Source organism: Sus scrofa, chromosome 7 (assembly GCF_054392235.1).
Source record: "Sus scrofa isolate SSC_HxYL_T2T_F1_AM1 chromosome 7, Sscrofa_HxYL_maternal_Yorkshire_Landrace_v2.0, whole genome shotgun sequence".
Taxonomy (NCBI): Eukaryota; Metazoa; Chordata; class Mammalia; order Artiodactyla; family Suidae; genus Sus; species Sus scrofa.
This window is the reverse complement of record NC_139389.1, coordinates 135,520,789-135,548,014: the sequence shown is the minus strand read 5'-3', so window position 1 is coordinate 135,548,014 and position 27,226 is coordinate 135,520,789. Positions and strand designations below refer to the sequence as shown.

Below are 27,226 nucleotides of genomic sequence, written 5' to 3'. Positions count from 1 at the left end.
CGCATCTGGTGGCAGCCTGACAAACAGGAAGGAGCAAGGCAAAGGAACTTCCCGACCCTGGCCTACAAACGTCCGTGCGCCCCAGCTGCACGGTGGTGGTGGTAGGGGGGGGGGCCGCTGCAATCAGAGAACGACCCTTGGGCTCTACGTCCATGTAACCACCTCAGGAGATAAACAGAAAAAAATAACTTGCAACAACAAGAGCAGCTCAGCCTAAGTGCTAGAAAAACTGCTTTACACGCCCAAGGGCAAAGGAAGATGCACGGAAGGTGGGCCGCAGTGGTGGGAAAGTTCGGAGGCTCAGCTGAGGGCCAGTCTCAGCGGCAAGCTGGGGTTGGGAGGCCGAGCGCCTCCGCGCCTCTGCCCAGGCCATCGGCGGGCAGCAAGGCCTTCCCCGCCGCCTCGCCCGCCGCAACGGGGTCCCCACGCGGGAAGACCGGCTCCGCGAGGGCAGAGAACAGCCTGCCGGCCCCCTGCCCAGCACCCAGGCCACGGCAAGGTCAAAACGGCACGAGCGCTGCAGTTAAAGCGGCGGACAGAGCAGAATTCAGCCGCAAGGGCCTAGAGAGCAGGGGGAGCGGGAACAAGCGGCGCCAGCCGCTCTCCAAGTTTAAGCGCAAAGAGCAAAGCAGGCGAGCGGCCGGGGCCGCAGCCCCAGAGAGGATGACAGCACAGGGGCGCGGGAGAGAGAGGCGGGGTGTCGCAGCTGAAGGGCGGGGACCGCGCGACCCGCAGGGGGCCTGGGCTGGAGCTGAGGGTCGCGCCCCACGGCCTACGTATTTCTCATATTTTCGCTACTGTTTCAGAGGCAAGAAATTTAAAAAATAAAGCAATGACAAGGAGGCTATGCAAAGAAGAGGCAGGATTCACGGGAACGGGAGCAGAAAATGCGGGGGGACAGTTCTGCAGGGACAAAGGTCCCCGCCTCCCCCGCGCAGCGCGAGACACGATGCGCTGTGATGCTTCCTGACAGGTGGCCGCTTCTGGCCACGAACGGGAGCTGCGGGGTGGCCACGCGTCACTCACTCTTCGTCACCCGCGACACGCAGGTCTGATGGAAAGGGCAACAGGAAACCAAAGTCACGCAAGGAAACGCCACTGCGCAGTCACTTCACGCAGACGGAGCGAGCGAGAGCCCACGGGCTCTAGAGCAAGACTCGCGGCCAGAAAGGAGCGCAGTAGAGGCCCTTCCAGGCCGGCAGGCCCCCAACGCCAAGTGGAAGTTCCCTTTCAGCTCCAAAATTTAAACAACACAAAAATGCTTTTCTATAATGAATGACAAGACTTCGTCTTGAATTGCGTCACGTTCTCACGTCTCTGTGGGTCCTGCCCTTAGTCAGCACTGCCTGATCAGCGCGTCCGGAGGGGTGACAACGCTGCCTTTACAGTCATCTCCTTGCGAAGACATTGCAACTTGCCTAAACATGCAAATTTAACTACTACCTAGAAAGAAAAACAAAATGTGTGCAAAATTAACATGTACTAAATATTTCGCACATGACGGATATCAACATCCTTAGCCTATTTTGCTCCATTCTAACAAGCTTTCTCAGAACGTATATTTTGCAAATGGTCAAATCTGATCTATTTTTCCTGCTTTCATTAGAGGGGACAGTGACCTGGCTTCCAAATGGCCTGAAAGTTAAGCTGAAGAATGAAAGCAACATAGCTATTTTTAGAGCTCCACAGGCATAAAAATACAGCACTAAACTGTGACCTACAGCGACGCACAGCAAAGCATCTCGTCATGCGACAGGCTCCACTCGAGCTGGGAGCGCGTCTGTGCTGCTTCAGAGGACCCTTCTTCATCTCCTCACCAAAGATCTGTCCAAATGCATTTAGGACCAGAATCTGTAGCTGCCGGCATCTTTTTCAAATAGACTGAGCCACATTCCAAAGGCAACCCATTACATAACTTGTAAAGATTAAAGAGTAGGTTATTTTTGTCATTTCTTCAAGCTTACTTACAAGGTGAATCAACGAGCATTCTCTCCGAATGAAGACATCACAACCTCATTCCTAACACAGAGTTATTTATTTCAAACTCGGTTTCGGTAAAAAGGCTGCTCCTTCCTTCGCTGGGGACACGTCCAGGAGAACAAGGTGGCCTGAGTGAAGCACGGCCTCATCCCCAATTCAAGCAAACTCCTGGACAACATCGCCACGTCAGAGCCTTCACCTGCACAGGTAACATTTAAACCTTTTCTGTACAAAGCCTGACTCGAAAGTTGTTTGTAGATAGCACTTTCCTGTATGTTAATATCCCAAAGCCGCCTAAGACCTTTTAATAGCAAGTGTTAGTGTTATTTCCAGAAAAGGTTCAGTCTGCAGACTACCTCTGACTGCACTTCCTTTCTGCCTAGCTACGTTTTCAAGGTATTTTCAAAGCCTGGTTTTTAACACTGACCTAGTTAGAAATTTAAAACACTTTAATCCACTGTAATCTTATTTTGACCTATCTAACCAGTGAAAAATTCATGCGCTTTTCTGATAAATATACTGCAAAGAAACAAATACTTGCTCATGAGAACCATAACATTTTATGCAAATAAACAAGTGAGAATATTTCCATAGGCTAAAAATGCCCCTTTTTGGCTGGATGAAATGGCCAAAGTACGAGTCCTACAAACCCACACACTACCCTGACTCAGATGTAGTGACAAAGACTCTGCTTCGGGAATTGAAATGGCATCTGAAGGAACGAGAGAGGTTATTACAAGAGATCGAAAATGAGGAGAAAGTGAAGAAAACAGGTGTGGACTACAATTGGCTGAGAAACTACCAGAATCCCCACGCAACCATCCCAGCTTCCGAACAAAGACAACTCCAAGTTCTTTGCTCACAGGTTCAACCCTGTCAAACTGCAACTATTCTCAGCAGGTAAAAATACTATGTTCTCTTGTGGTATCTGCTACTGTCAAGTCTAAGCTCCTCGTATGTTCAGACTGCAAGCTGTATTCTAGCAGATAAGTTCTTCAGTCGTGTGTATTAGACACCCAGCCACCAAAATCCCTAAGGTTAGACTGGACAAAAAAAAAAAAAAATCTGATGACATCTCACCGGCTAGAAAATGTTTTAAAATCACATTCAGAGTTTCTTTACTAGAAGCATAATTGTAAAGCAATGTACACAGTACTCAAAAGGTGGGTAATTGCTGTAAGATTACATTATGTAAGCTGGATTTTGGAGACAAAGGGATACAACAGAAATTTTCTGAATTGAATATTTATAACTGCTTTGCCTCTAGATTTCGAGAAGTTTTGGCAGAAAATGATGTACTGCCATGGGAAATTGTCTACATCTTCAAGCAAGTTCTGAAAGATTTCCTGAGCAGCGCTGACAGAGGCAGTCAGCAAGAGGGCCTGGCAGAGCCCCGGGGCACAGGCTGCCCTGCCCGCTCTGCGGTCCCAGGGGCAAGCTCCAGGCCTCCGGACAAAGACGAAATACCCACTATTTCAAGCTACGTAGACAGGAACACCAGGAACAGGTTCCCAACATTCTCACACCGAATATGGAACCTGCCACGTTATGACCCGTCCAGTTAAACTACTCACCACCAGAGGGTCTTTGTGACCGTCCCAGCGTCAGAACTCTTAACATCAAGAACAGGAGACAGAGATGTGACTTAATGTTATTTTGCTGCAAGATGAAAAGTTAAAATCCCTGTGGATGTAGCCTATGTTTTAAATAGTGTTCCTTTTTTAATCACTCTAAAAATGCAATGTTTTCATTGAACAGTATGCTTTTAACTAAAATATTTCCTAAATATTTTGAAAAAACGTTTGACGTATTTTCCTATACCTCAAATACATATCACAGGAACATTGTATTTTGAAATTTGAAATACAAAATTTGTATGAAGTATGCAACTTGACAAAATAACTGGGACATTACCTTTGACCCTGACTCTAAAAGGAAGCTGTGTATAGACTAAAATAAACGACGTGTGCGAATCTTCTGTCCAAGGTCGTCCCGAGTCGTCCTGGGCAGGTGAGGGCAGAGGGCAAAGGCAGGAATCCAAGTGTGTTTGAGAATAAAGCGGTGCTTCAGCCCAACACTCCGATCCTTTTTTTTTTTTTTTTTTTTTTTTTTTTTTTTTTTTTTGCTATTTCTTTGGGCCGCTTTACTGTTCACAGGATATTTATTTTGTCTTCTCATGGTTCCCAGTCGGATTCGTTAACCACTGCGCCACGACGGGAACCCCCCCCCCCATCCCTTTTAACCTCAGTCAACATTAAGGGGAAGTACAAAAACAAAGCTCCACAGGACACCAGTAAAAGGAAACAGACTGGCTTGACTTTAGCAACTGCTACTCTCAAAGAAAAACAATGCTGGTCTGTAATTTAAACTGGTGTTACGTTCATTTAAAATAGCAACATATTGGTTGTGGGTTCGATCCCTGGCCCTGCTCAGTGGGTTAAGGACCCGGCATTGCCGTGAGCTGTGGTGAAGGTCGCAGACACAGCTCGGATCTGGTGTTGCTGTGGCTGTGGTGTAGGCCGGTGGCTACAGCTCCGATTTGGCCCCTAGCCTGGGAACTTCCATATGCCGCGGGTTCGGCCCTAAAAAGACTAAATAAATAAAATAGCAACATGTTTAATAGATAAAGTTTAACCTCTCATAATTTATTAAAGTAGAAAACTAGTCATTAGCCAGCTTTATTTTCGGTGATAAAGTGCTAGAATCTTAAAAATTTAAGTCCAAGGAACCTAATGTCCCTAACTTTTTGATGTTTATTCAAATGGGTTTTTTTTTTCTCCATCTAAAAAGAAAAAAAAAAAAAATCCAAGGTGGGAACTAAATACACACTCCAAAGAAAATAAACACTCTTTTTTCTTTTTTTTGCCACACCCACAGCGTGTGGAAGTTCCTGGGCCAGAGACTAAATCCGAGCCACTGCAGTGACAAAGCCAGATCCTTAACCCACTGAGCCATGGGGAACTCCCAGAAAATACACACCCTTCTTCCTTTTTTTGTCGTTTTTTTTTTTTTTTTTTTTCCCCTTTTTGGGTCGTGCTGTGGCATATGGAGTTCCCAGGCCAGGGATTGGTTCCAAGCCCCCGTTGTGACCTACGCCGCAGCTGTAGCATCACCAGAGCCTTAACCCGCTGTGCCGGGCTGGGGATGGAACCTACGACCCAGTGCTCCCGAGATGCTGCTGACCCCACTGCACCACAGCAGGAACTCCCAGAAAATACACACTCTTGGGTAACTTCTACATCATTCCGAATCGCCCTCACTTTGGTCTTAAATGCTAGCCAGGTAATAATGGATGTCAACCTGCCCAGGGTTTAATAAGGTAAACGGAAATACATCCCAAGTGGATTTAAAATATAGACACCTCTCGCTCCTGCCCTGTTCAGTTTTTATGGCACAACTGCCTACACTCCTTCAACCACTCCAAGTGTGCTCGGAAAGAAAACTGTTTGTCTCGGAGGTAAATGTTCCCAGACGGGCACGCTGCTTACTGCGCGGTGACTGAGCAAAGCAGCATTTCAACACCAATGTCTTAATAATGACCACCCGACTGTGTTTTAAAGACAACTTGGAGTTTCTCTACGAAACCCAGCACTTAAACGAGCAGCCTCACCATGTCCACCAGGAAATAAACCACAAAGCCGCCAAAAGCATCTCTCTCCAGAGGCACCTTAAACAGCCAGTGAACAGAACAAAGGACTGAGCCCACAGCACTTTTAAGAAAGGGCCATCCATGGGAGTTCCCGTCGTGGCGCAGTGGTTAACGAATCCGACTAGGAACCATGAGGTTGCAGGTTCAATCCCTGCCCTTGCTCAGTGGGTTAAGGATCCGGCGTTGCCGTGAGCTGTGGTGTAGGTCGCAGACGCAGCTCGGATCCCGCGTTGCTGTGGCTCTGGCATAGGCTGGCAGCTACAGCTCCGATTAGACCCCTAGCCTGGGAACCTCCATATGCCGCGGGAGCGGCCCAAGAAATGGCAGAGAGACAAAAGACAAAAAAAAAAAAAAAAAAAAAAAGGGCATCCTCCTTGCTCAGAAAGAAAAAGAAATATTTTTTTTTAAATAACTCCTATCAAAGGTTCACAGTGGAGTTCCCATGTGGCTCAGTGAATTAAGGGTGATGTCACTACAGCAGCTCTGGTCGCTGCTGTAGCATGGGTTCAATCCCAGGCCCAGGCATGTGCCACAGGTGCAACCGCGGTGGGGGGGAGCTCACAGCGACGGAAGAAGCTGTAGAAGCTGTAGACCGTTAGGTCGCCCCACGAGTCCAGGATGAAAATGAGCCCACACCACTCTAAGTCACCCACAATGCATGAATCATTCCCGTAACCAGACTCTTAAAGGGAGTGGAAAAATACACAGATTTTGGTATTGAGTTTCTATCTCATTTTTGTTTTTGGCAATAATTGTATTTCTCGTGTCAGTATTGGTATGTAATTTAAAACTATAGTTTTTTCTAGGAGTTCCCATCTTGGCACAGCAGAAACAAATCCAACTAGGAACCATGAGGCCGATCCCTGGCCTCACTCAGTGGGTTAAGGATCCGGCACTGCTGTGGCTGTGGCGGAGGCCAGCAGCTGTAGCTCTGATTTGACCCCTAGCCTGGGAACCTCCATATGCCCCAGGTGTGGCCCTAAAAAAACTAAATAAATAAATAAACAAAACTATAGTTGTTTCTAGTAAATTGACAAATCAAATAGGAATTATAACACAAGTAACTTCCTGAATATTAAGAGATCCACACTTTTATACGTTTATAGTACCTAAAATTGGCAAAGAAATGAGGGTTAAAAATATAAAGCAGGAGTTCCCGTCGTGGCGCAGTGGTTAACGAATCCGACTAGGAACCATGAGGTTGCGGGTTCGGTCCCTGCCCTTGCTCTGTGGGTTAACAATCCGGCGTTGCCGTGAGCTGTGGTGTAGGTTGCAGACGCGGCTTGGATCCCGCGTTGCTGTGGCTCTGGCGTAGGCCGGTGGCTACAGCTCCGATTAGACCCCTAGCCTGGGAACCTCCATATGCCGCGGGAGCGGCCCAAGAAATAGCAACAACAACAACAACAAAAGATAAAAAGACAAAAAAAAAAATATATATATATATATATAAAGCAGAAAAAATATATATATACAAGTCAGGGGCAAACGGGGAAAGGAGCACTAGGAAAGCCTGGGGTGTGTTATAGAAAGTGCTGGCACAGGAGCCAGAAGTTTTAGCTATGGAATAATAAGGAATAAATCCACCAATCCACGTAAAAGCACTGGGATAACCTGACATACAGTAAGCTCTCCACGCGGCATTATTACCCAGCCCGATTTCTCTAATAACATTAAGGTCATTCTTCTACATGCAGACACCGAGTGTACATCTCATTTAATCTAAACTTGAAAGGAGGAAGTGTTATTCCCATTTGCAGGAGAGCAAACGGGGGCCCCCGCCCGATGGCTCTGCCCAGTATCCCAGAGACACAGAGTGGCCCAGTTAGGATTCATCAGCCGTCAGGCCCCACACCACCTCCAGCCCCAGCGCACCCTCTGAGCTCCAGGTGCACAGAGCCAGCTGCCTACCTGACACACCCCCTGGATGCCCACAGGCAACTTAAAATCAACATGCTCAAAACCAAAATCTTAGAGGTTTGTTTCTTCAAAGGATAAAGAAAATCCAAGAAAGCAACAAAGGAATCAAAACACACACAAACTAAAAGCATAGCTCTTCTAACAGTTCAGCTAGAGTTTTCTAGTGATTTCTCAGGAAACGGCGACACTATTCATCCAGTTCTACAGCTGGAACTCTCAGACTGGTCCCCTCGAGATGGTGGAGGAGCCAAAACCACATCACGAACCAGACAAGTGCTAGGTGCTCAGCGACAGAGAAAGAGGTGAGACAGACTCCAGAGGCTGGGAAAGGCGGTGGGGTCACTTCCCAAGCTACGGGGTCCCTCTAAGGAGCAGACAGTGAAACAGAGTCTTGAGTGATGAAAGGAGCCTGTCGTGGGAGGAACGGGGCAGGGATGGGGGAGAGGGCAGTCCTCCAGGCAGAAGACAGGCTGTGGAAAGGAGTTTGGGGTAAACGCCAGGGTGTCCAGAGGGCAGTGAAAGAGAGCAGATGAGGGGGTGTCGGGGGGAGGTACACTCTGAAAGCCGCAATCCAGAGTCTGCGTCTTCTTCCTGCAGCAAATCCATCCCACAGAGGCCCACAGGTGCTCACCCTTCCACGCAAGCGCTTACTCAAGGATGTGTTCCTTCCGCAGGCGTTAACAGAGCATCCACCTCGGGCCGGGCATTCTAGGTGCCACAAGACACTATCGGGGCAAAGAGAGGAAGCCAAGGGCCATAAACAGAAGGCTTCTGTATAATCCAGGCAAGAGACGATGGCGGCTTATTTAGACCCAGGTGGTGATGGCACCAGTGAGAGCCTCTGATTCCACAACTATTTGATGGTACAGCTGCCAAGATACAGAGATATTTACTGGATTGACCGTATACAGAGACAAGAGACACACACACAGACACACACACACCCCCCTACCTCAGGGACGTGAGCTCTGGTCAGAGCAGTGAGGCAGAGGTTAGGCTTCATTCAAGGTAGGGGCACATGAGGCAGCAGCTCTCATCATTTCCGGAATGAGGACCCAGCACCTTGTAAGCCTCAGTAAGTGGGGCCTGTGAAGGCAGGTCGTTCCTCCAGACAGCTATCTGGGTTCCTTCCACAGGCCAGGTACTGTGCTAAGAGCAGATTCAGTGAAAATCTGCATCCGCAGAAAGGTTTTAGGTGGGGAAAACCACACATAAAATGAGTCTTAGGAGCTCCCGCCGTGGCTCCGCGGAAATGAATCCGACTAGGAACCATGAGGTGGTGGGTTCGATCCCTGGCCTCGCTCTGTGGGTTAAGGATCCAGTGCTGCCATGAGCTATGATGTAGGTCGCAGATGCAGCTTGATCTGGCGTTGCTGTGGCTGTGGTGTAGGCTGGCAGCTACAGCTCTGGCCCCCTAGCCTGGGAACCTCCATATGCCTCGGGTGTGGCTCTAAAAACAAAACAAACAAACAAACAAACAACTCCTTAAAAGTACTAAGAGATACACAAGCAGGGCCCTAAACAAGCAGTTGTCTAAAACGGCCTCACTGGCTTGGTTTTCGTGGTGGTTCCTTCCCGGTCTCTCCCGCACGGCTCTGTCTCACCCACCTCTAGACACTCAAGGGCTCCAGGCTCAGGTCCTCAGACCTCCCCTCTCTCCACACCTGCCCAAGAGGCTCTCTCACCAGACTCGGCAAACTCATCTCACGGGGCTCAAAGACCTACATTCCCAAACATCCGGCTCCGCAGCCAGACCTCCTTCCTCAACTCCAGACCGCCGGCATTTACTGGTACCTAACAGGCACTTCAAGGGTAACAAGCTCAGAAGCAAACTGTAAACCAGATGCTCCTGCGGTCTGGCCTTTCACAGCAGACAGCAACGCCGCCAAGTGCTCAGTCGGAAACCCAGGTGTCAGCCACGCCTGCTGCCCACTCCTGTTCTGTACCTGATGCAGCTGCACATTCCTACCCCTCAGTAAGGCAGCCTCAATTCCACCACCGCCTACCACACCCACCGCCACTGTCCTGGGTAAACCACTGTCCCATCTCCCACTGGGATGATCTTACCAGCCAGGGTCTCCAGAGGACAGAACCAACAGGGTGTGTGTACATACCGACTGATGCTAAGGAACCAGCTTACCCAGCTGCGGGCGGGCGAGTCCCAAATCTGCAGGGGCTCACGGGGGCGCTGCAATCAGCGCCTAACGAGTCTGCAGGAGGAGTTCCCTCCTGCTCTGGGGAGATCAGTCTTTGCTCTGCTCAGGGTTTCAACTGACTGCATGAGGTTCACCCACATCATGAAGAATCCTTTACTCAAAATCCTTTCCTTGGAGTTCCCGTCGTGGCTCAGTGGTTAACCAATCCCACTAGGAACCATGAGGCTGCGGGTTTGACCCCTGGCCTCGCTCAGTGGGTTGAGGATCCGGCAATGCCGTGAGCTGTGGTGTAGGTCACAGATGCGGCTCGGATCCCGAGTTGCTGGGGCTGTGGTGTAGGCCGGTGGCTACAGCTCTGGTTGGACCCCTGGCCTGGGAACCTCCATGTGCTGCGGGTATGGTCCTAGAAAAGGCAAAAAGACCAAAAAAAAAAAAAAAAAAAAAAATCCTTTACTCAAAATCTGCTTTACTCAAAATCCACCTACCTTTTTTCTCTTTAGGGTCACTCACACCCGTGGCATGTGGAAGTTCCCAGGCTAGGGGTCAAATTGGAGCTGCAACTGCCAGCCTACACCACAGCCACAGCAAAACCAAATCCAAGCCACAGTTTGTGGCATCACCAGATCCTTAACACACTGAACAAGGCCAGGGATCAAACCCGCATCCTCATGGATACTAGTTGGGTTCTTAACACGCTGAGTCACAACAGGAACTCCAATATACACCTATTCAAATGTTCATTTCATCCAAAAAAAAAAAAAATTCCAGAAACATCCAGAGTACTAACTGACCAAATATCTGGGCACCATGGGGCAACCAGGTTGACACATAAAGTTGTTATCACCTAACCCCCCTGCTTCTGACCCGGACCCTTTGATTCAGTCAACATGGCAGAATTAGGGTGGAAGTCGCAAGCTGGAGGCACTTTTGCACCGAGCTTCTTTAAAGAGGGAGCAGGTGATTCTACTCACCAGGTCTAGGTCTAGGTCTTCTCAACACAAAGGCATCCTTTTTATTTACACCAAAATCACATCAACAGATTGCCTGACAGCAGCCAAGTCAAAGAATAAGAAGACGCGCAGTGATAAAACTAAACAAGGACCTAGCATTAGTGTTCCTTAGCATTTACCCTAATGAGCTGAAATTTCTGAGCCCACGAAAACCTGCAAGAGAACGTTCATTCATAACTTCCAAAACTTGGACCTCATCAAGATATTCTTCAGGGAGTTCCCGGCGTGGCTCAGTGGCTAACGAACCCAACTAGGATCCATGAGGACACAGGTTTGATCCCTGGCCTTGGTCAGTGGGTTAAGGATCCAGCATTGCTGTGGCTGTGGTGTAGGCCGGCAGCTGTAGCTCCTATTTGACCCCTAGCCTGGGAACCTCCATATGCCATGGGTGTGGCTCTAAAATGACCAATATATATATCGGTCATTGAGTAGACTGTAGTACACCCAGATACTGGAATACTACCAGCACAAAAAGAAGTGAACTATTAAGCCCTGAAAAGACATGGAGGAATCTTAATTGCATATTACTAAGTAAAGCAGCTAATCTGAAAAGGCTACATCCCAGACGATTCCAACAATAAGGCATTCTGCAAGACGCAAGACTACAGCGATAAAAGAAACTTCAGTGGTTGCCAACCCCGTTGGGGGCGGGGGAGGAATGAAGAGGCAGAACACAGTTGTTTAGGGCAGTGGAACTCTTCTGTATGACACTAATGGTAGCTACACTCTGTCCAAACCCACAGGCTGTAGGACGCCAGGAGGGAACCCTCATCTTAATTCTCATTTCAGTTAACGGTAATACATCCGTATAGGTTTGTCAGTTGTAACAAACAGACCCCAATAAAGCAAGACACTAACAATAAGGGGACCTGGGGGGAGGAGGTACATGGGGCTCTCCCTTCTGCTCAGTGTTTCTGTAAATTTAAACTGCTCTTTAATAACTTAAAAAAAAAGCCTATCAATACAGCTGAACTCAACTCTGGAGCGGCTCCACTTCTCGAAGGAGCAAGTTAACCTGGTCCCGGCCACGGGGTGAGGCTTGTTTGGCCGCCAGCTCCACCTGGGAGGGCCAGACACCACCTGAACGGCCGAGGCCAGGAGTGCGGGCACGCGGGGTGTGCGGCGGCGCAGGTCCTTGTCGCCCAGGCCCACACCTGTGCCCGCCCCGTCCCTCCCCGCGGCCTCCTACCTCCCAGACGCCGCCGTCCGGGCCTGGGCTGGAGCCTGAGCCCGGGCCACAGCCTCGGCCTGGGCCTGGGCCTCGGCCTCTGGGCCGGCGCCGGGGGCCGTGTCCCTGCGCTGCGCTTCGTCCCTGGCCGCCTCGCCCGGGAGGGCGGGTGGCGCGCCCAGCAGCTCCACATTGGTCACGGTCTTGCCGATGGTGAACCAGTCATTGATCTGGTCAACGGTGAGCTTGCGCAGCATGCTCGCAGCCCCGGGCCCGCGCCGCCTCAACCGCCGGTCAGAGCGGCGGGAACAGGGGACGGCGGGAACGCCGCAGCCGCACGTCGCAGCGACGCAACGACGGCGTGCCCGCGGCCCCGCCCCCGCCCCAGTCCCTCCAATCAGAGCGCGACACGCGGCGCATCGCCCCAACCTCGTGCCGCTGGCCCCGCCCCGGCGCGCCGCGCTTGGCCTGCTGGGAGCGCGGCATGTCCGACCCTGTTGAAGCCAGGCAGGCTTGGGGTTACAGTCCGGTGTCGCAGGGCCTGCGTACGAAATGGGTCCTCCCGAACCCCTCGGCCTGCCAGGTGCGGAGCCCAGCGGCAGCAGACCCAGGGTGTGCGCGAACAGGGCCTCCAACCGCTCTGCAACCTGCCCCTACAAGGACTGCTCCGTGCGAGGCTTAGCATTCCAGGGACGGAGCACCTGCTGTGGGCATGGCCTGCGACGGGTCGCTGGAGTGGACCTCGGTGGGGAGGATGGAAGGCAAACCTGAGAAGGGATTTGAGTTTATGATGCTAAGGTAAATGCCTGTCTGTTAACCTGGGACACCTTGCACCAATTTTGGGCAAAGAAGCAAGGAAGTCAGGGAAGGCTTTTTGGAGAAAATGACACCGAAGCGGGCACCTGCCGGAGAACCAGGAACAAGCCTGGGGAAGGAGGACTCAGAGGCAGAGGTAGTCTGTGGAGGAAGGCCTGAAGGCAGGTGGCCCTGAGAGCTGAGTTGAGGACCTGGAAGAAGTTTGGTAGGTCCAGAATTTGAGTTCGTCTTGGTTCTTCCTAATTCTGCACCCAGGGGCAACGTCCTACCTGCAGCTAGGTAGAAGCAGGCGGCGAGAGTTTCGGATCTGGAGGTCATCAGCAGATGGTTGGGGGTTAAAAATCCTGGCAGCAGCTGAATGGTTCAAGTCAGAGCAAGTGAAGGTGGACAAAACCTAGGAAACAGCCTGAAAGAAAAGGCAGAGGGAAAATCCAGCAAAGGTATACAAAGGGGAATCAGAAGAGGGATTACTGCCTGCCCACTGTCTTAGGGCTACACCCGGTGGAGTGTCTGGCACAGTGTGGGCTCACCGGAAGAGAGATGAGTGGAAGAATATGCCGCAGGCATGCCGCTGACGCACAGTGTGAAGCCCAGTCACTTAAGGACTGGAAAATGCCCAAAGAGTGGCAACTCAGAGATCTGCTTTAGAACAGTGCAGACAGAAGTCAGACTGGGCCAGATTGAGCTACTTGTTTCTTACAACAAAAGGAACCCAGCCCGGTCCTGAGTGAGGAGTCCCAGGTTCTAATCGAGGCCACAGCACTAACATATGAGCTCTGGGCCCGAGATTTTGTGCAAATACTGCAGCCTTCAAAAGTGCCCCTCATCTTTTGGTGGGGGAAAAGAACATATTTTTCAGTAAATAAGAAAATGTAGTCATAAAGTCATCAAGACTCTTAGTTTGTCATTCAGCATTGATTGGAAAACACTGCAAACTTCATCCTTTTTGTGAAAGTCGGCACCTGTTCTGAATTTCACAAGATAGGTTGAAACCACTTCAACTCTGCAATTCCCATTGAACTGTGGCACAGGTTCAATCCCTGGCCTGGGTTCAATCCCTGGTGCCCCCCCCCCCCAAAGAGACAGCTTGATAATTCTTTTTTTGGGAGGGGGGTCTTTTGAGGGCCTCACCTGTGGCATATGGAGGTTCCCAGGCTAGGGGTCAAATCAGAGCTACAGCTGCCAGCCTATACCACAGCCACAGCAACACCAGATCTGACCTGTGTCTGTGGCTTATACCACACCCCATGGCAATGCTGGATCCTTTTGTCTTTTTTTTTTTTTTTTTTTTTTTTGTCTTTTTGCCATTTTCTTGGGCCGCTCTGGCGGCATATGGAGGTTCCCAGGCTAGGGGTTGAATCGGAGCTGTAGCCACCAGCCTACGCCAGAGCCACAGCAACACTGGATCCGAGCCAAGTCTGCAACCTACACCACAGCTCACGGCAACGCCGGATCCTTAACCCACTGAGCAAGGGAAAGGATCGAACCCGCAACCTCATGGTTCCTAGTCAGGTTTGTTAACCACTGCGCCACGACGGGAACTCCAATTCTGGATCCTTAACCCACTGAGCCAGGGATCAAACCTTGCATCCTCAAGGATTCTAGTCAGATTCATTTCTGCTGAGCCAGGACAGGAACTCCTGATAGTGCTGAAGAGGCATGTAGACCTCTAGGCTAGAGCACGTGGGAAGGCGGTGGAGTGGGCCTTGGTCGGGGTTTGGTTTGCTTTCCCAGAGCCGTTGGAGCGGCAGGCCCAAAGGGAAAAGAGCTGAGAGCAATTACAGATGCTATTGATGCCGTGAGGTGAGAGCAGCCACACCCAAAGCCCGTTCATGTCCTCACTGACCTCAGCCCGAAAATACACTTTACACGTTGAACAGATCCACTGGGATGGCCTTGAACACCTTGTTTTCTTTGAACACGTGTTTTTTTTGTACACTATGTTGGATTAGCAACTAAGGACACTAAAATTCTGTTGATCTTGAGTCAAGTTTAAAGTTCAAAAGATTTGCCTTGAAGTAGCTCGTGATGACGCTCTTCCTTAAGTTTTTTCCTAAGTACTCAGTGTCCTCGGCAGATTTCTAGCTCGTTATAAGTTGGAAACATTTTTTAGCCACACCAAAGGCATAAGGAAGTTCCAGGGCTAGGGACTGAACCCGCATCGTGGCATCAACCCCAGCCACTGCAGTGACAGCATTGGATCCTTAACCCACTGAGCCATGAGGGAACTCCCCTCAGACCTGTTTTGGAACTCATTCTGTTGGGACATCACAAGTTTCACAGCCTCTGGAAAGTACCACCACACACCTGTGAAAGAATGCTGCTGAAGATGACAGATAACATCTTACCATGTTTATGAAAATAGTTTCACCTCCCAGGGGGTCTTGGAAACCCCCCCCCCCACATTTTGAGTGTCACCACCCTAAGATGACAGCTTCTCAAGATTCGCATGCAGTGGAGCGCCTGCCGTGGCTCAGTGGTAACAAACCTGACCAGGATCCATGAGGATCCAGGCTCACTTCCTGCCTCAGTGGGTTAAGGACCTGGCGTTGCTGTGAGCTGCGGTATAGTTTGTACACAGATGTGGCTCAGATCCCATGTTGCTGTGGTTGTGGAACAGGCTGGCAGCTGCAGCTCCAATTCAATCCCTAGCCTGGGAACTTCCATATGCCCCAAGTGCGACTCTAAAAAAAAAGGCAAAAAGCATTTGGGTGCAATTTCATTTGCTTCTAAGCTTTCTTCCCTTCAGAGCAGGACCGAGTTCGTTGCTGTTCCTTTCTGCCTCCGCATTCTTCCATCTGCCTGAATAACGAACGTTGATTTTTTTTTAATCATGACCTCAGCCTTAGTTTGGCCGAAATACCGAATGATCATTTCCTCACAGGTAGAGTTCTAGACTGGCAGTTATACTAAGACTCCAGTTACAACTGTGATAGATTTTCTTGCTGTATCCTCTTATCTCTTTTGTCCTCTTATCTCTTTTGACTGTTCCTGATTTCCTCCAATTCAGTAATTCTTCAACTGTCCAATCTGTTGCTAAATCAATCCAATTTCTGTTTGGCTCTTTTTTCAAATCAGCTAAGTGGATTTCTTTTGTCTGGTTTTTTACAATCTCCAATTTTCTGCTGAATCAGTCTTGATTTTATTTCCTGGAGCATAGTAAGCATGGTTTGGATTTTTTCTTTCCTTGGCATATGGAGTTCCCAGGCCAGGGATCTGATCTGAGGCACAGTTGTGACCTGAGCTGAATCTGCGGCTGATCCTTAACCCATCGTGCCTGGCAGGGGATCAAACCTGCGTCCCATGGCTCCCAAGACACCACCAATCCCGTTGGGCCACAGAGGGAACTCTAGCATGATTTTGTTGTTGTTGTTTTTGTCTTAGTGTGGCATCGGAGGTTCCCAGGCTATAGTTGCCAGCCTACGCCACAGCCACGGCAAAGCCAGGTCCCAGTCTCATTTGTGACCTCACTATAGCTCATGGCAACACCAAATTCTTAACCCACTGATCGAGGCCAGGGATCGAACCTGCAACCTCAAGATTCCTAGTCGGATTCGTTAACCCCTGAGCCACTAGAGGAGTTCCAGCATGGTTTGTTTTTTTTGTTGTTGTTGTTGTTGTTTTTCATCTTTTTGCTATTTCTTGGGCCGCTCCCGCGGCATATGGAGGTTCCCTGGCTAGGGGTCTAATCAGAGCTGTAGCCGCCAGCCACAGCAACGCGGGATCCGAGCCGCGTCTGCAACCAACACCACAGCTCACGGCAGCGCCGGAGCGTTAACCTACTGAGCAAGGGCAGGGACCGAACCCGCAACCTCATGGTTCCTCGTCGGATTCGTTAACCACTGCGCCACGACGGGAACTCCCAGCATGGTTATTTTTAAAGACTGCTTCTGTTAGGTCCAGTGTCTGAAGCCCCTGTGGAAGTCTTTATACTGTCTATCGAGGAGAATTACTGTGCATAGAATAGATGCATACAAATATGGAGAGCAAAAATGTTAACGCAAAGAGAAATGGCAAGAAAATCACAGGGGAGAGGTTCCGCTTCTCCGCCGTTAACTCAGTAAGTAAAAGACTCCCTTTTTCGGGTAGACCAGCTCGCCCTCTTTGTCCAAGACCTTGCCGGTTTCAGCACTGACCGTCCCACGTCGTGGGCAAATCCGGACCGTATCATGACACACAAGCCTCACAGCCCCTGCCCTTGCGGGGCTCCAGGCCGCCGAAACCGGGCGGCCGCTGGGGGCGCTGTAGCGCGCAGGCGCGGCCTGGGAGGCGCGCTGGTCTCGGGCGCCGCCGCTCCTTCCGCCTTCCCGGCAGGCACCGCGCGGCGCCTGCGCGTTCAGTGACCTTTCTGAGTCGTCGGTTGTGGTTGGGTTGGGGCTGCTGGAGCCGCTAGTCCTGCGCCGAGGTAGGTGCTGGGCCGGGGTAGGCGGCTCGCGCCGGGAGGCCGGGATGGTGAGGGGGCCGGGCGGCGGGGGCCCGGGGCTCGTTGTGGCTCTCGCAGCGGGGGGGCCTGCGGCAGGCTGGAGCCTCCGCGGCCCCGTCTGACCTTGGGGTCCGACTCCTCCCCCGCCCACACGCGTTTCCACCTCTGCCCCCAGACGGTGAAAGGAGGTCGGCGGGGAACTAGCTGTTGTTGGGGGGCAACGAGCCCGCCCTGCGCTTTTCCCTTGTTTGGCGTCAGTGCATCTAGTGCATTGTTTGAGAAGCATAATGTTTGGCCGGGAGAGGTCCAGCTGCCTAGCCGAGGTCTCGCTGCTGGTTAGCGGTGGAGCCGGAATCCAAGCTGAGGGCTCTTAGTCCACCACCAGCTTCCTTGCAGCGCAGTTGCGCTGTGCCTGTGACAAGGCCTTGGGGGAGGGGAAACGGGGGCCGAAGCGGGATCAGAGGTGATGATTGTGATTGAATGGGAATTGTTTTGTATCCCCAGTGAAAGGTCACGTGGTAGGTTGTTGATAGAATGTACCAGAAACGTTGCAGACGGGTTGTAAGAACGAGTGCTAATAAAACCTCCCTAGAGCTGGGAAACGTGACTAGACAGGGTGGATTCAGGCAGAAAAAGTAGGAGCCTCACTTTAACGTTGGGAAGAGCCACTTGTCTAGCCAAGGATGGCAGCCTTGGGCCAAAGGCGAGCTGGGAGGCAAGCACTTGCAGCCCCCTATGGAGCAGCCTGAGATGCTTAGTGAGGAGACCTATGCGGCGGCTGATGCCTGGGCCTTGGACAAAACATGCAACGAACAAGTCTCCTTGGCCCCTTCTCACCTCCTGGCACCCTCCTGCTTTGCTTTGCTCTTCTCTTAGATGCTCTAAGGCCCCTGCCTGGCCTGAGCCTTGCCCTCGCTTAGCTTCCCTCTCAGAATCCCAGGAGTTTTGCGCTGTTGCTGTCAGCAGGACGTTTGCAACATTCTTTCTGCTCTTGCTGGGGTCGATGACTGAGTTCTTGTTTCACACCAGACACTAGTCGGGTCCTTTACGTTTCCTCCTTCCATTCCCTGCAGAGCCCAGTGGGGCAAGCGGAGCGATCCTTTTTCATAGAAAAGAAGACCTCTGAAACGACAGCTTCCGGACTTGCCCAAAGTTGAGGGCAAAGCAGAAGGGTGGAACTGGTGTGGGATCCGGGGAGTTCGTGGCTTCCAGCCCCAGGGGTCTTTCTTCTCTGTCGCTGCCAGGTGGGGGAGGGGAGGGAGGAAAACACTCGGTGCCCCTGAACCGAGAGGCCCCGTCGAGATCCTCTTGGATCTCTCAGCCATCCCTGGCTTCCAGGCAGGGCTCTTGGTTTCTTAGGAGCTTTGCTCTGCTGGAGCATCGCACACAGTCTGAGGACAGGAGCTGTGAGGGCGGACAGGTGTGCAGGGGTCCCCGGAGGACACAGCCACTTCTTCCTGGGTCTCTAAGGGGGCTGGCCGGCCTTCAGGCCTGTCTTCTCTCCTTGGACGAGCTGGAAGCCAGGCCTTGGCGCGGCCTCTAGGAAACGAGGAGCAGGGCCTGGGTGACTTGCACGCCCAGCGGTGTGAGCTTAGGCAGCTTCCTCCAGGGAGTGCAGGAGATGCGTTCGTGCAGCACTTCGTGAGTGCTGTTGAATTGTGTGAGCTCAGAGTAAAGGCTGCGGTCCCTGCTATGGCCTCCGTGGCAGCCCTTTGAGGTGGGCACTGCTCTATCCCTCGTTAGAGATGAGGAAACTGAGGCGGTTCAAGTTAGCAGGAAAGTGGCGGAGCCTGGGTGCGAGTCTGAGCAGCCGCAGCAGCCCTCTTCCCCTTCCTCCCACTCCACGTCACTCTGACCGGGGGTCTTAGCACATGTGGGGTCCCCCCACCCGCCCCCGCCGAGGACATTTCTCTCCAAGCTCCTCACATGGTTCCTGCGCCCTAGTTCATGCACAGTTCCTGTTTGCCGAGTGAATATAACGGTCACACAATCAGGTTTCAGTCCTGGGAAACCAGAGAAAACAAGAGAAGTGCAGTTGTGTGTAGTCCAGGTGACGACGCGAAGGGGAGCGTCGGCAAGGCCGGGGGCGGCGGGGCATCTTCAGTGGGTGGAAGGGACTTAGTTACCGTGAGACCGTAGCTTAGTAGATGCCTCGGATGTTACAAAGCTCACTGAAATGAAAATGAGAGGAGTCCCTGCTGTAGCTCAGTGGGTTAAGAACCTGACTAACACCCCTGACGATGCGAGTTCCATCCCTGGCCTCGTTCTGCTTAAGGATCCGGCATTACCCTGGGCTGTGGTCTAGGTTACAGGCGTGCTTGGATTTGCCTGGCTGGGGTGTAGGCCGGCGGCTACAGCTCCGATTCAGCCCCTAGCCTGGGAACCTCCTATGCTGCGTGCAGTTCTAGAAAGACCAAAAAAAAAAAAGGAGAGAGAATGAGGGTATCTAATTTTAGAGTCTACACAGTAAATTAGAAGTGTAATCAAAAGCATTACTTTGAGAACTGCACATGAAGGCGGACGGCGGCGTAAGGTCAGAATTCGATGGCTTTTCCTGATCAGATCCAGCCCGTGAAGTGGCGGAAGTGTTCCCTGTGGGGGGGAGAACGTCCTTGCCCCGTGATACAGAAGTCAGGCACCACACGGTGTGCGCCGTAAGTGTCTTAGGATTGTACGCGTCCGTGACGCTGCGATACGGCTGAAACGTAAGCAGACAAGAGGACTCTTGGTCGTGTGCCCAAGCCTAGGTGTTAGTCTCACCAGGAACTCACCCTGCCTTGACCCTGTTCTTCTTCGGCTTTGAGTGCCGACAGTTCTTACGGTGGTGCAGGTGTGCTCATCTCTCAGTAGTGTGGAGTCTGAGGCATGGTTGGGAGGCGTGGTGGAGCGTGGCCGTCAGGGAGGGGCCACTGAAGACGGTGCAGGACGGCTCTGGCTGGAGGAACGAGAAGTGCCAAGTGCCTGGAGTGTCAGGGTCGATCGTTGAGGGTTTGGTGGAGCTTGGCAAGCTGTTGAGGAGCCCCGTGTAGACATGAGAAGCCTCGGAGGGGGGTCTGGCCCAGGCTTCCTGTTGATTGGTTGTGGGGAATGGGATCCAGCGTAATGCATGGAAACCCATCACTGGTTAGGTTTAAAGGCGCAGCCGTGGTGAAACTTCTACTCTTCCTTTTCAGATGCTTCAGAGCCTTATCAAGAACGTTTGGATCCCCTTGAAGCCCTACTACACCCAAGTTTACCAGGAGATTTGGGTAGGAATGGGGTTGATGGGATTCATCGTCTATAAAATCAGGAGTGCTGGTAAGTGTCTTTGTGTCCGACTCACTAGAGGCCGGGAAGGAAACTCCTTTCACAAGGAATCACAGGAGTTCCCGTGGTGGCTCAGTGGCTAATGAACCCGACTAGGAACCATGAGGTTGCGGGTTCGATCCCTGGCCTCACTCAGTGGGTTAAGGATCCGGTGTTGCCATGAGCAGTGGTGTAGGTTGCAGACGCGGCTCAGATCCCGCGTTGCTGTGGCTCTGGCGTAGGCCAGCGGCTGCAGCTCTGATTCAACCCCTAGCCTGGGAACCTCCATATGCCGCGGGAGTGGCCCAAGAAATGCCAAAAAAGACAAAGAAAGAAAAGAAAAGAAACCAAACCAAAGCGAATCACAAATGGTATTCATACTGTGAAGGAACTGGGTTCTTACCCGGGAGTGAACACCAGACCCCGTGATCCTTGTAAGCGTGAGAGCCGTGTCAGCACCAAGGGGCAGCTGCGAAGACCTTGCTGTCAGGGAATTGTGAGTTTTCTTAGGGGGACGGTGGTGTTTAGAATGCACAGGAGAGGCCCTCAGCTTTAAGAGACGCAGGCTGAAACACTTACGGATGCCACGCCTGGTCCCCAGTGTCTTGTTAGACTTTCTCCACGGATGTGAATGTTTGAAATACTCTGATGGTAAAAGTTTGGTTGGGGTAACCAGTGGTTCCCAGTGGAGCAGAGACGAGGCCCAGTCATGGATTACTGTGATTGGTTAAGGAGTTCCCTGGTGGATCAGCAGATTAAGGATGTGGCATGGGTTCAGTCCCTGGCCCAGGAACCTCAGCATGGTGTGGGCATGGCCAAGTGGCTTCGTGGGTTAAGAACCCATCATTGTCTTTATGAGGATGCAGGTTCAATCCTTGGCCTCACCCAGTGGGTTAAGGATCCAGCATCGCTTCAAGCTGCAGTGTATGTCGTAGATGCGGCCTGGATCCGGTGTTGCCATGGTGGTGGCTTAGGCTGCAGCTCCCACTCCCACTCGACCCCTAGCCCGGGAACTTCCATGTGCTGCCGGTGCAGTATGTTAAGGATCCGGCACTTCTATGAGCTGTGGTGTAGGGTTGCAGACGCAGCCTGGGTCCCACGTCACTGTGGCTGTGGCGTATGTTGCTCCGATGCCTGGGAATCTCCACACGCTGCAGGTGTGGCCCTAAAAAGCAAAAGAAGGGAGGGAGGAAATGTGATTGATTGAACAGAGAAGCGAAAGGAGAAAACTTTAAACTGCAAGCCTGAGGTTGGGCACGTGGGGGGGAATGAAGGGCCCTGTGGATTCCAAAGGGCGTTTGGCTCTTCCGAGCCCACCTGCGGTGGAAGTCTGACCACTCGTTGGCTGTGCGACCCGGCAGTGACTCCGGTTTTCTGAAAGCTTCCTATGACGCTTGACCTAAGCGATGAACTCTTCAGCCAAGTGTTGTTCTCGGTGATGAATTCACTAGAAACGCTTTTGAAAGCATTGAATTGACCAGAGTTTCTTTCCCTTTATTTTAGATAAAAGAAGTAAAGCCTTGAAAGGTAAGGTTTCTGCTGCTTGAAGGGGGTGGGGAGTGGGAGTTCCTGCTGTGGCACAGTGGGTTAAGGATCTGGCATTGTCACGGCTGTGGCGTAGGTCACAGCTGCAGTTTAGATTTGATCCCTCGTCTGGGAACTTCCATATGCCACAGGTGCAGCCCCCCCAAAAAAAGCGTGCAGTGAAAAAGACCGTCCGTCCTTCTCAGGACAAGGTCGTCGCTGGTGGGAGCGGAAGCAGGCACCTGGCTCGCCGAGCGACCAGAGGCAGTGGGCACGTGGAGTGTGCTCTGCCTGCTGGAACGGAGAATTCGAAAGTTCTGCTCCCGTCGTCTGAGTGTTAAAAACCATTGCTCATGCCCATGGGCCAAGTGCAGCTTCCAGGGGTGGTAGAAACACGACTTGCTCGGAGCCTGCTGACGCCAGCAGTTAGCTGTGCACGCCGGCCGCCCTGTTGTGTTTCCCAAGAAAGCAGCACATAGACATGTGCCCTCGCCCTGGACTTTTCTCACTTTGCCTCCAAATGAGACGCTCTAGTCGTTTGAGTCCTTCACGCGCCCAGGGCTGCCCTTGCGCTCCGGGGAGCAGGCCTTCCCGCCCCCGTCTTCGCGCCTGCAGGCGGGCTGCGTGCGCACGATCCACAGACCCTCCGCCCGCCTCCCTGTCTGGAAAGCTGTGCTCCGTGCTTTCTGGCTGTTAATACGAACACAGAGACTCCGTTCTGCCCGTTCCGCTCTCCTGACTCTTGTCTGTGTTGTGCTTCTCTTTGACAAGCTTCCAGTCCTGCTCCTGCTCATGGCCACCACTAACCACCTCCGCTCGGATGGGACGTCGGCCTGGCCGCACTGTGGGATCGTGCGTGGCACGTCACGTCCACTGGTAGCAGTGCTGCTGCCCTGCAGAATAAACCTACCCGTGAGATCCACCCTGCCTGCGCCGTGACCCTCCCGCCGGCCAGAGTCCCGCTGAGAAAGCCGGGGGCGGAGGGGGGAGAGCGCCATGGGTGCAGGCGTGGGGGCGGATCTAGGCACTCGCTCTGGTGGGCAATAAACATCTGTTCTGCACGTGACTCTGCTGCTGCTCCTGTGACCTCCTCGAGCCCACTTCCGCATCTGCAAAAGGGAGGTAATGACATACCCATTGTAACTGCGTCCCTGGGAAGCTCAGCAAGAGGAGTCCTGGGGAGGTCCCGTCCTGGCGCAGTGGAAACAAATCCGACTGGGAACCATGAGGTTGGGGGTTCGATCCCTGGCCTTGCTCAGTGGTTGAGGATCTGGCGTTGCCATGAGACGTGGTGTAGGTCCCAGACGCAGCTTGGATCCGACATTGCTGTGGCTGTGGTGTAGGCCAGTGGCTACAGCTCTGATTCAACCCCTAGACTGGGAACCTCCATATGCCGCCGGCGCAGCCCTAGAAAAGACGAAAAAAAGAGAAGTCCTGGGAAGGCATTATTTAAACTGTGAAATGCTTCAGAAATCAGGCAGTATTGGATCACATGGTGGGGGATTATAAGTTCCAGGAGGAGATTTTATCTGGAAGTCACTTGGAAGGCAGGTGCATCATAAGCAGGTCGCTTGGTGTTTCTTCTAGTTTGGCACATGTCCGATGAATGCTGCATGAAGTTCGCCATCGAAGGCAATTACCAAAACCCCGAAGCTGCATTTGAAAAATAGGTCCTGGGAGTTCCTGTTGTGGCTCAGCGGGAACAATCTGACTGGTATCCATGAGGACACAGGTTCCTTCCCTGGCCTCGCTCAGTGGGTTAAGGATCTGGCATTGCCCTGAATTGTGATGTAGGTCACAGATGCAGCTTGGATCTGGCGTTGCTGTGGCGTTAGGCCGGTGGCTGCAGCTCTGATTCAGCTCCTAGCCTGGGAACGTCCATATGCCACAGGTGTGGCCCTAAAAAGACAAAAATAAAAAATAGGTTCTGGAGTTCCCCTGGTGGCTCAGCAGAAACGAACCTGACTAGTATCTATGAGGATGTGGGTTCGATCCTTGGCCCTGCTCAGTGGGTTAAGGATCCAGTGTTGCTGTGAGCTGTGGTGTAGGATGGCAGCTATGGCTCCAATTCATTTGACTCCTAGCCTGGCAACTTGCATATGCCACAGGTGCAGCCCTAAAGAGACCCCCCCCCCAAAAAAAGAAAAAGGTTCTAGGGAGTTCTGTGGCACAGGGAGTGAAGGATCTGGCATTGTCACTGCAGCAGTGTGGGTCCCTGCTGTGGCACGGGTTCGATCCTTGGCCTGGGAACTTCCGTATGCCGCAGGTGCTGCCAAAAAATAAAAAACAGCTTCTGAAGCTGTAAGCTTAGGGGTGGAAGTGAGTCCTGTTTGAAATCTGGTGCTTTTCAGGGGAGTGGGGATCTGCCTGAGGAGAAGTGGCAGCCCCGGTCCTGGTCTCGGTCGGCCGCCTTGCGCTCAGACCACCCCTGTTCGTTTCTGTCTCCAGCGTCAGTGTCAGGTCTGGCCCGTGGTTGGTGTCTGACAAATGACTCCACTTAAATGGCGTCTCTGAGAGTCAGCCAGCACTGTGGTTCAGAAAGACCTAATCTCGGAAATTACTCGTCTGAGCCCCCTGATTTCAGTGTCGAGCCTGCATCAGACTCCTGGAGGGGTGTTAGCAGGAACCAGTGGGGCCTGGCATGTCTGCTTCCTTTGGTCTGGGAGGGGCCTCAGAACGTATTTCTCACAAGTCCCAGCATCTACGCTTTGAGAACCACAGACCCATACAAGGAACGGCACTCCCTTAACAGCCACGACACGTGGCACTCTTCACCCTCTTTCCCCATGGGGCTGAGCATCCTGAGAACAGAATGGGGTACCTTTTACAGAGGCAGAGACTGAGACTGCGAGAAGCCGTAATGGGCCAAGAGTCACCCAGCCAGTGCTGGGGCCGGGACTTGGACCCCGGGAGTCTGAGCTCTTGTTCAGAGGTGAGGCCCGAGAGAACTGGCCCCTGGGGTCTGCAGAGAACCTGGTGTGCCAGCTGGGAGAGCCCTTCCCCTCTGCTGCCCTGGGTTCCCCCCAAGAGTGAACAGGGAGCTCCCTGGTGGTCTAGTGGTTAGGATTTGGTGCCTTCACCACTGCAGCCTGGATTCAATCCCTGGTCTGGGCAATGAGATCTCACGGGAAGCTGCAGCCACAAAGCAGTGGAACAAACAGCCTTCTCGCTACACCAAGTGGCTTCCTGCCCTGATGCCTAGGTGGAGGCATGCATGTTGTCACAAAGAGGCAGGCTTTTGCTGCTCCCCAGAACCCGCATCTTCTGTGCACCTCAAATTCCTACGCTGGGGGAACAAGCTGGTCCTGTCCAGAGGCGGCCTGTAGGTGGAGCTGGCATGCCTCCACCAGCCTGCTGTTCCAAGGCTTCCTGTGGGCGGTGAGGACAAAGCTGGTGACCCTGTTCAGAGCAGCATAAGGGGGAGAGGCTGACACAGGAGGCAGATTGCAGAAGCGGAGGGGACCTCAGACTCAGCCCAGCAGGCAGAGCTCCAAGGAGGCTCAGATCCTGAAACCCACACGTCCCTCCCACCCTTTCCCAGCCAGTGCTTCTCAGAGTGTGCGGTGGGGGAGTTGCCGTTGTGGCTCAGCAGTTAACAAACCCAGCTAGCACCCATGAGGATGCGGGTTCGATCCCTGGCCTCCCTCAATGGGTTAAGGATCCGGCATTTCCCCGAGCTGTGGTGTAGGTCGCAGGCGCGGCTCGGATCCTGCGTTGCGGCAGCTGTGGGAACTCCCGTGTGCCTTGGGTGTGACTTAAAAAAGACCGAAAAAAGTGTTGGGTGCAGTGTGCGGTGGGGTCCCCTGAGGGCAGAGAGCACGCACCAGCGTCCGAGGGGGACTTGAAACCCTGCGCTTCAAGCCCCAAGGGGGCCTCTGGGAGGAGGCACACGAGTGCCTTGTCGTCATCCGTCCCAGGGGCACGTGGGCCCCGGTGGGAGCCGTGAAGCAACTGTAAGATCATAAATTGCAGATTTGAGTAACGGACCTAAATTCACCTCTTTACACCTGGTGTTAACAGTAGGGACTCAATGAAAGCAAACACTCGTCCTTCGAGAAAATAAAATGGAAAAAGGCTCCAGCCACGCTGGGGAAGGGAAAAAGGGAGAAGAAAAAGCTCCAGGAGTGCGGGAGCCGCCATCGCTACAGGCGCCACAGACGCTAGAAGGATGCGGGGTCATCGGGAGCAGCTTTAGACCCAAAAATTCTACAGGTGTATGAGACGGACACACAGACAGACCGCTGAGGCACCCTCAAGAAGAACTGGGGAGCCTGAATAGCCCTGCACCTCCCAAAGGGATACAAACACTTATTTTTTGGCCGTACCTGCAGCATGTGGAAGTTCCCGGGCCAGGGATTGAACCCACACCATAGCAGTGACCCAAGCCACTGCCAGTGACAACAACAGATCCTTAACCCAATGTCCCACAAGAGAGCCCTCTACTAAAGAAATCTAGTCTGTGGTTTAAAACTTACAAAACTCTAGGCTCCGATGGCTTCCCTGGCGAGTTACAGCACATACTGAAGCATGAGATGACACCAGCTCCACCCAAAGTCCTTCTTCGCAGATACTCCCCCAGGTCATTCTGAGAGCAGCCCCATCCTGATTCAAAATACAGTGACGCTGAGAGGAAACCGTAGACCAATACTCCTCTCAAACACGGACATCAAAGTCCTTAGCAAATCGATTCCAAAAGTGGAAAGAAGAAATCAACCCGACCAAGGACAGGTTGGCGTAACAGACGTAAACCAGCGGCACGTCTGAAGTTCTCGGTGAGTAGCAGGTGCTGGCATGGTCGCTGCTCTGACGTGAGTTCGTCCCTGACCCAAGAACTGCCACATGCCACGGGCACGGCCAGAAAAAGAAATCAGTGGGGCGGGGACTTCAACCAAAGACAGAACGGAGAGAAGCGGAGCCGCTCAAGAAGCCCTGAATGAGCTCAGCCTCAGGCTCTGCTGGCAGATTCCCCAGGACAGAAACCTGGCGAACAGCAGAGAACCCACTGCTCCTGAGAACAAAGACTAAATATAGAGGCCCCCTCGTGGTGCAGCAGAAACAATCCGACTAGTATCCATGAGGACGCAGGTTCGATCCCTGGCCTCAGTGGATTAAGGATCTGGTGTTGCTGTGCACTGTGGTGTAGGTCGTGGATGAGGCTTGGGTCCCACCTTGTTGTGGCTGTGGCTGGCAGCTGCAGCTCCCATTCACCCCCAGCCTGGAAACTTCCATATGCCATGGGTGTGGCCCTTAAAAAGCAGAAAAAACCCTTTCAGCTAATATGCTCAGTGGTAAGAAGCC

At 52.4% G+C, this 27,226-nt stretch overlaps 3 protein-coding genes across 10 annotated transcripts in view; 2 read left to right on the top strand and 1 right to left on the bottom strand.

Moving 5' to 3' along the window:
• TDRD9 (tudor domain containing 9) overlaps positions 1–12,190 on the bottom strand; it is an 84,979-nt gene extending 72,789 nt beyond the window's left edge. For 7 of the 8 annotated variants that reach the window (XR_014811452.1, XM_084970285.1, XM_003128749.5 and 4 more), the window contains exon 1: positions 11,902–12,190. Coding sequence is in view for 4 of the 8 variants with exons in the window: in XM_003128749.5 (XP_003128797.5) it covers positions 11,902–12,137 (236 nt within the window). In the remaining 4 variants the exon portion in view is untranslated. The remainder of the gene's footprint in view (positions 1–11,901) is intronic. The other variant, XM_084970287.1, reaches the window with a different exon arrangement.
• RD3L (RD3 like) lies at positions 1,694–4,057 on the top strand. Its single transcript, XM_005653540.4, has 3 exons — positions 1,694–2,187; positions 2,575–2,880; positions 3,248–4,057. Exons 2-3 carry the CDS (start codon positions 2,582–2,584, stop codon positions 3,543–3,545), a joined length of 597 nt encoding a protein of 198 aa, XP_005653597.1. The 5' UTR covers positions 1,694–2,187; positions 2,575–2,581; the 3' UTR covers positions 3,546–4,057.
• A 4,836-nt stretch (positions 12,191–17,026) lies between the features above and the next one.
• ATP5MJ (ATP synthase membrane subunit j) lies at positions 17,027–22,994 on the top strand. The gene is made up of 4 exons (XM_003128756.6): positions 17,027–17,101; positions 20,293–20,416; positions 21,908–21,931; positions 22,700–22,994. Exons 2-4 carry the CDS (start codon positions 20,293–20,295, stop codon positions 22,732–22,734), a joined length of 183 nt encoding a protein of 60 aa, XP_003128804.1. The 5' UTR covers positions 17,027–17,101; the 3' UTR covers positions 22,735–22,994.
• The last annotated feature ends 4,232 nt before the right edge of the window (positions 22,995–27,226 follow it).